Below are 8,117 nucleotides of genomic sequence, written 5' to 3' on the forward strand. Positions count from 1 at the left end.
CCGGCTGCCAGGAGCCGGGCTATTTCTTCTCCAACAACTCTTCTTTTTTCTTCTGACAGGCGGCGCAAGGGCTACCTGACGGGCTTCATATCAGATCGGGCGTGTAATTTGTGCTCGGCGAATTCTTTCGGGACACCAGGCATGTCCTTGGGGGACCATGCAAAGATGTCGCGATTCTCATGGAGGAAATCGACGAGCTCGCCTTCCTATTTGCTGTCAAGGCCTGTGCCCATGACAGCGTACCTCTCCGGGTGCTCCGGGTCCAACGGTATCTTCTTTGTTTCTTTGGCTGGCTTGAATGATCCTTCTGCTTCCGACTCCTTGGGGTCGGGCGATAACTCGGGCTGCTTGCCGGCCATCGCCACGACCCGATCAAGAAGCCGTTTCTCAGCTGCGATCACCAAGGACTCGGCCAGCCGACTGCTTTCGCCCGCGCAAGCGGACGACTTCCTGTAGTCGCCGGACACGGTTAGGATTCCCTTGGAACTCGGCATCTTCATCTTGAGGTAGGCGTAGTGGGGGACTGCCATGAACTTGGCCAAGGCGGGTTGGCCAAGCAATGCATGATATGGGCTTTCAAGGTCCACCACCTCAAACCAAATTGGCTCTCGGCGGAAATGATCCTTGTCTCCGAAGAGGACATCTATCTTGATCTTGCCGATTGGCGAGCAGGAAAGGCCAGGGACGATTCCGTGGAACACAGTCCGGCTGCTCTGAAGTTGTCTTCGCTTGATTCCTAATTTCTCCATTGTATCCTTGTACAGGATGTTGATACTTCTACCTCCGTCTATCAGTACTCGCGAGAAGCGAGCGGCCCGCCTATCTATGGCGAGTGTGGCGCCTAAGACCAAGGCGTAGGAGCCTAGACTCGGCATCACCTCTGGGTGATCATCTCTGCTCCAACTGATAGGCTTTTCGGACCAATGCATGAACTCTGGAGTGCTTGATGCAACCGCATTCACTTCTTGCTGCTGTTGGCGCCTGCTGCGTCGATCATCCGCTACACTGGTGAACACCACATATGCTCCGTGCTCATCCAGGAACTCGTCTTGTATCACGCCGACTGGCCTGATGGCCGGTTGCTGGGGCGGCAATGGAGGAGGCGGCCCAGCAGCAGGGGGACGGAGCAGGCCGTCCCCCTTGGTGATTCTGGTTAGCCAGTGGCATTTCCTGGTGGTGTGGTTTGATAGCTTCGCGCCTCTATGAAACTTGCAGGGACCATCTAGAGTCTGCTCGTAGGAGAAAGCCGGCAGCCAGTTGGACTTGCCGCCCTTCTGTCGCTTCTCCGGAGGCGGTCCCTCCAACTGCTGGTCCTCTGCTGTTGCCACTTGCCGACTGCTGGAAGTCGGCTGCGGGGCTTTGCGCTTCTGGTCATTCTGCTGTTGCCGCCTACTAGTGTATCCAGCCGGAGTTCTTGGAGCCTGAGGGGCGACTTTGCCAGTTGTGCTGACCCGAACCTCCGCCTTCATGGAGGAGTCGGCCGTGGCGTACTTGTCCGCTGTGATCAGCAGCTCATCGAGGGTCTCCGGTTCGTCGCAGAGGAGCTTGTGCTTGAGGAGGGTGCCTTCTCTGCACCCGGCAGTAAAGTACTCGATGGCCTGCACCTCGTGCACGCCCTCGCAGGAGTTCCGGAGTTCGCCCCAGCGCGTGAGGTAGTCGCGAGTAGACTCGTCAGGGCCTTGCACGCACAAGGAGAGTTGGCGTGGCTTGGGAGGTCGCTTGTACGTGCTCGCGAAGTTGCGGACAAAAGCCTCGGTGAAGTCGACCCAGCTGTTGATGTTGCGAGGCTTCAGACTGTTCAACCACGTCCGGGCCGAGCCCTGGAGCATGAGCGGGACGTATCTTACGGCAACACGCTTGTTGCCGTTCGCTATGTTGACAGCTGTGGAGTAGTCGATCAGCCAATCTTCCGGCTTCATGGTGCCGGTATATTTGGGCGTGTCTCGGGGGAGCGTGAACCCTTTGGGGAAGGGCTCATCTCGGATGCGGGGTCCAAAGCAGGGGGGACCCAACTCGTCTTCTTCTTCCAGCGCCAGGGATCGGTGGAGTCGGTCGATCCGGTGGCGGGCGTCGTTCTCTCCGACTCCCTCTCGGTGGCCAAGGTGGTCGCCGGGAGTCGGATGTTCCACGGGTGATGGGGAGACTCGCCTTTCTCTGCGAGGAGGGGGAGGCAGGTAGTCGTCCCGCCGTTCCATCGCTTTGGGGCGGCCGTCTTGGTCGCGCTCGATGGTGATGTGAGTCCGACTGTGGCTGACAGCCGGCTCCTTGTCCTTCTTCCCATGGGCCCCGCCAGTCGGTGTCCGAGACTTCACACCTTGGTCTCGGCGAGGCGGTGGGTCGTCATTTCGGCACTGCGGCGCCTCGGTGCGGCAGCCGGCATCATTCTGCATGGCAGCCGCGTCGAGGAGCTGCTGAACTCGCTCCGTCATTATGCGGCGCTCTTCGCCTTCGAAGTTGTTGAGCTCGTCTGCTGCCGCTTGGGCGGCACGGATATTCTCTGCGGGCGTGGCATACACAGGGTGATCAGCCCTGAAGAGGTTGGCGATTGCCGCGCCGCGCTGTCGGATCGCGCCTAGGCGGCTAGGCCCGGTTGGAGCCGGCGAGCCGCCTACGGCGTGATCCATCTCGCGTTGGTAAGCTTCTGACAAGCGCCTCATGCTTGCCAGCTTCTTCGCGCCCTCGACGAGCTGAAGGCGGAGCGCCTCCAGCTTCCTGGCGTCGGCGTCTTCCGGAATCGGTGCTGCAAGTTCTCGCAGGGCGGCGCCAAACGGGTCGTGCGCTCCATCACCAGAGCGCTCGCCGTGGTCGAGAACGAGGACATCAGTGATGTTGCTTCCGCCGCTCCCCGCGTAAGAGAGCGGCTCGTCGTAGACCACCACATTGGTGGGGAACGCGTCGAGCGACACGGTGTCGGAGTCGACCAGCATCGGGTCGGTGGATCCTATGGACTCCAGGTCCGCGGCAGGCTCGCCGGCGACGTGGAGTTGGTCGAGGAGGCCCACGAGGAGGCTCTCGGGGCCACTCGTGCCTGCGTCGGACGCAGGCTCATTGGAGAGGAGAACCTCGCCGATAAGATCGGCGAGGCAGCTGGCCGCACAGGCGATCTCAGCGCCATGCAGCGCGTCGGCACAGATGCCATTCAGCGTGCCGGGCTGGCTGTGCTCGCCGGGGAGGAACAGGGTTCCCGTCCAGAGCAGATCTCCGAACGACGGTGCACCTCGCCCCACGGTGGGCGCCAAATGTCGGGGGTTGGATACGACATATGCCAAAGGATGGCTTATCATGGTGGGAGCGAGTAGAACGTCGCCGATGCCTGGAAGCGGGATGAGGCGAAGACATGCACGCTGGCGGAACTTACCCAGCTTCAGGGCTCTCCTAGGAGATAACACCCCTACTGCTGCTCTGTGGGGTCTCCGCATGATCACTAAGGCAAAGTGACTACAATGGTGCTCCTGGAGCTGTTTCGGGAGGCAGGAGAGGGCAAGGCTATCTCTCTCCTCCCTGAGCTATCTGGTCTATCTCTATCTAGGTCCGAACCCTTTGCATGGGTTCCCCGGGGGGTTTATATATGCCTACCCCCTGGGGGTACAGTAGTAATCCGGCTGGGCGCGGGTCCTAGCCGTCTGTCTCTCAGGCCGCCGTCCTCCCCGCCGGCTTCTGGGGCCCGCCGACTGGCGGGTCCCGTGGACAGGCTTGATACTGTAGCAGCACTCCTGATGACGCAGGCTCGATCATTGAGTCATGGCAATAGTGCCACCATCTATCGGGCGATCACTATCGCCATTCCCCATCCTATCTGGTTAATGGCTCGTGGGGCCCTGGGGAGGAGTTGGCCGACTCCAGGGAGGCCGACTCCAGGGTGGCCGACTCCCACAGGTCCGTCTTCGGTGCGCTCAGGCCGCCTTCTCCCCACCCACTGACAGGCGGCCCCGCCGCCTTCGGGTGGTACAGGCCGGCATCGTGGGCACAGTGTGCTGCGCACTGTGGCTGAGGTTAGGGCAGGCATGGCAATAGTGCCGCACCTCGCTGGAGATCTTCCAGCGATACGGCTCACTGTAGCCATGCCGGCCCTTCGTAGGCAGGGGGAACGGCCACGCCGTGACCGTACCCCTCATCGTACTTCGAGATGATGGAGGAGTCATGGGCCGACTCTCCATAGTCGGCCACTCTGGAAGTCGCCTGCTTGGAGTCAGCTTATCTCGGAGTCGCCGTCTAGGACTCCGCTTGTCTTGGAGTCGCTCATGGGACTCGGCTTGAGGGGCGCGGCCTGCCCCGATGTCTTGAAAGGTCCTAGGACCCGGGTTAGCCTACCCGTGGCCCATTACTCCGACAACAGTCCCAAGTTAAATGTGTCTTATGGGTAAGTGATCGTTGCAGGTATAAGTTGTAAGCTACGCAGATGCAATTCAACATAATCAAAAGCAATACAAGCTAGACATCATACGGAAAATGCAACCTCATATAACAGTTCCAAGTAAGAGCAAGCACCTGTGATGGTGGAGTAGGGGAGATGTGCTCATCATGTACACGTATGTTCTAGAAACAGGAACACGTGTCATATTCACAAGCATTATGTGTAAAGTAAGCAGATGCAATTCAAGTTAGAAGCAATACAAGCTAGACATCATACGCAACATGCAACCACATATAATAGTGCCAAGTTAGAGCAAGCACCTGTGATGGTGGAGTAGGGGAGATGTGCTCATCATCTACACAGCTACGTTGACTGTCCAGCCTTGTGTTGTCTTGCGAATCTTGTTGGGAGGATGGCGGAGTAGAATCTGTAGAGACCCCCTGTTTGAGTTGCTCCGAAGGACCACCATCATCCACTGCGGGAGTAATTTCCTTCAGCTGTAATGATTTTGCATTGTGAAGTCAAACCGATAAGAAAAAGGAATAAAATTCACTCTTCAGAACTCATTCATGCATGATACTGACGAACACTACTCGGATGAAAGGCAAACACATGATGCGAGGATGGAATATGTATGAAAAATAGGATGGTGTGACATATTCACACCTATGATGTGGTAACTAAGCAGAAGGCATTTCAACAAATTAGAAGCAGTGCAAGCTAGACACCATATGAAAGATGCAACCAATATCACCCTGCCAAGTTCAAACTTTATGGCATTTCAACAAATTAGAAGCAGTACATGCTAGAAATCATATGCAAGACACAACCAATATCACAGTGGCGACTTAAAGGTGCCTTATCATAAGTGACTGATGCGGGATATGCAAGAATAGTAGTCTGATGTAGAAACAGGAACACATGTCATATTCACAGGCATTATGTGTAAAGTAAGCAGATGCAATTCAACAAAGTTAGAACCAATACAAGCTAGACATCATACGCAACATGCAACCACATATAATAGTGCCAAGTTAGATCAAGCACCTGTGATGGTGGAGTAGGGGAGATGTGCTCATCATCTGCACAGCTACGTTTACTGTCTAGCCTTGCGTTGTCTTGCGAATCTTGTTGGGAGGATGGCAGAGTAGAATCTGTAGAGAACCTCCGTTTCAGTTGCTCGGAAGGACCACCATCATCCAATGCCTTGCCAATTTCCTTCAACTTTATTTATTTTGCATTGTGAGGTCATACCGACAAGAAAAAGGAATATCATTCGCTCTTCAGAACTCATTCATGCATGATACTGACGAACACTACTCTGATGAAAGGCAAAGTCATGATACGAGGATGGAATATGTACGAAGAAATGGACGGCTTGACATATTCACACCTATGATGTGGTAACTAAGCAGATGGCACTTCAACAAATTAGAAACACTGCAAGACACCATATGGAAGGTGCAATCAATATCACTCTGCCAAGTTAAAAATGTCTCGTCATAGGTGGCGTTCATCAAACTAGAAGCAATACATGCTAGAAATCATATTCAAGACGCAAACCAATATCACACTGCCAACTTAAAGGTGTTCCATCATAAGTGACTGATGCAGGATACACAAGAAGAGTAGTTTCATGTAAGAACATGGTGTGATAGACAGATATAGTATGTACCAAAAACAGGAAAGCGTGTCATATTCACATGTATCATGTGTAAGCTAAGCAGATGCAGTTTACACTAATTAGGAGCAATGCGAGCTAGACACCATATGCAACATGCAACCAGATATCACACTGCCAAGTTAGAGCAAGCACCTTGGATGGTGGAGTAGGGGAGCGGAGACTTGGACCTTGTAATGCACTATCAGTACAAAGAGAATCGGTACAGATGCTCCATTTATGTTGCTGCAAAGGACCACCATCATCGCCTTCCTTACTCTTTTCCTTCCGGTTTCTTGATTTTGCCTTGTCAAGTCAAATCCACAAGAAAAAGGAATAAAACTTGCTCTTCAGAACTCATTGATGCATGATACTGACGAACACTACTTTCATGTAAGGCAGACGCATGATAGGAGGATGGAATATGTATGAAAAACAAGATGGCGTGACATATTGACCTGTATGATGTATAAAGTGTAAACTAAGCACAAGGTGCTTGAACTTGTTAGAATCGATGCAAGCTAGAAACCATATGAAAGATGAAACCAATATCACTCTGCCAAATTAAAAGGGTGCCCTAACAAATGTATTTGACCAAATTAGAAGCAATACATGGCAACAGGCTAGAAATAATATGCAATATGCAAAAAATAAAGGTGACTCGTTGTAAGTGATTAATGCAGGATACAGAAGAGAGGTAGTTTCATGTAAGAACAACGTTAACACATAGATGTAGTGTGTACCAAAAATAGGAAGGCATGTCATATTCACAGGTATAGTGTGTAAACTAAGCAGATGCAATTTACCCTAATTAGAAGCATTACAAGCTAGACACCGTATGCAACATGCAACCACATATCACACTGCGAAGTTAGAGCAAGAACCTGTGATGGTGGTGTAGGGGAAGTGCGGTATTCAGGTACAGAGCTACGTTCAATATCTTCATTTAGGCTTGTTGTTTCTTGAGAATCATGTGGAGAGAATGAAATTGCATTCTTTATAAGAGTATTGCGTCTCATATTAACCCACGCGCGTGACTGTCTCATCATAAGCGATAGATGCAGGATACACAAGAACAGTAGTTTGATGTAAGAACATGGTGTGATAGGCAAATGTAGTATGTACCAAAAACAGGAAGGCGTGTCATATTCACATGTATAATGTGTAAGCTAAGGAGATGCAATTTAACAAATTAGGAGCATTGATGAGGGATACACAAGAAAAGTAGTTTGATGTAAGAACATGGTTAATAGAAAGACGTAGTATGTACCAAAACCAGGAAGGCATGTCATATTCACAGGTATAATGTGTTAACTAAGCAGATGCAATTTACCCTAATTAGAGGCATTACAAGGTAGACACAATATGCAACATGCAACCACATATCACACTGCCAAGTAAGAGCAAGCACCTGCGATGGTGGTGTGGGGGAATTGCGGTGATCAACTAGAGAGCTACATTGACTATCTTCATTTAGCCTTGTTGTTTCTTGAGAATCATGTGGGGAGGATGACACTGCACTCTTTAAAAAAGTAGGGCGTCTCACAGTAACCCACCCGGGTGACTGTCTCATCATAAGTGATTGACGAGGGATACAAAAGAGCATTAGTTTGATGTACGAACATGGTTAATAGACATATGTAGTATGTATCAAAAACAGGAAGGCATGTCATTATGAAAGGTATAATGTGTAAAGTAAGCAAATGCAATTTAACCAAATTGGAAGCAATACAAGCTAGACACCATATGCAACATGCAACCACATTTGACAGCGCGAAGTTAAAGCAAGCACCTGGGGTGGTTGTGTGTGGCAATTGAGATCATCAGCTGCAAAGCTACATTTACTGTCTCCAACTGCTGACACTGCACCATTAGAGCACTGAAATGCTTAGTGCTTATCTTTGAATTACACTTGAGCGACTTCTGTCTTTTCTTTTCTGCATTCATCAACACTGCGTCAAAGTCTGAAATACCCATGCATAAAAAAACAATAGTGTGAGTATGGGTGAAGTGTGTGCACAATTAGTACAGTGTAAAGGTAGTAGATAGTAGGTCGGTGAGAAATAAATGACGGGAGACATATGATAGTTCTACAGCATGCAT

The 8,117-nt window shown here is 51.3% G+C and overlaps 1 protein-coding gene across 1 annotated transcript; it reads right to left on the reverse strand.

Annotated features, from left to right (window-relative positions):
• Positions 1–245: 245 nt before the first annotated feature.
• Positions 246–2,821, reverse strand: LOC123039164 (uncharacterized; the record flags this gene model as incomplete). The annotated part of the gene is made up of 4 exons (XM_044462436.1): positions 2,789–2,821; positions 2,555–2,708; positions 1,452–1,942; positions 246–590 (listed from the first exon to the last, which is right to left on the reverse strand). Coding segments are annotated over exons 1-4 (1,023 nt in total), but the record flags the coding sequence as incomplete, so codon positions are not given.
• Positions 2,822–8,117: the final 5,296 nt, after the last annotated feature.

Source organism: Triticum aestivum, chromosome 2B, assembly GCF_018294505.1.
Source record: "Triticum aestivum cultivar Chinese Spring chromosome 2B, IWGSC CS RefSeq v2.1, whole genome shotgun sequence".
Classification (NCBI taxonomy): Eukaryota; Viridiplantae; Streptophyta; class Magnoliopsida; order Poales; family Poaceae; genus Triticum; species Triticum aestivum.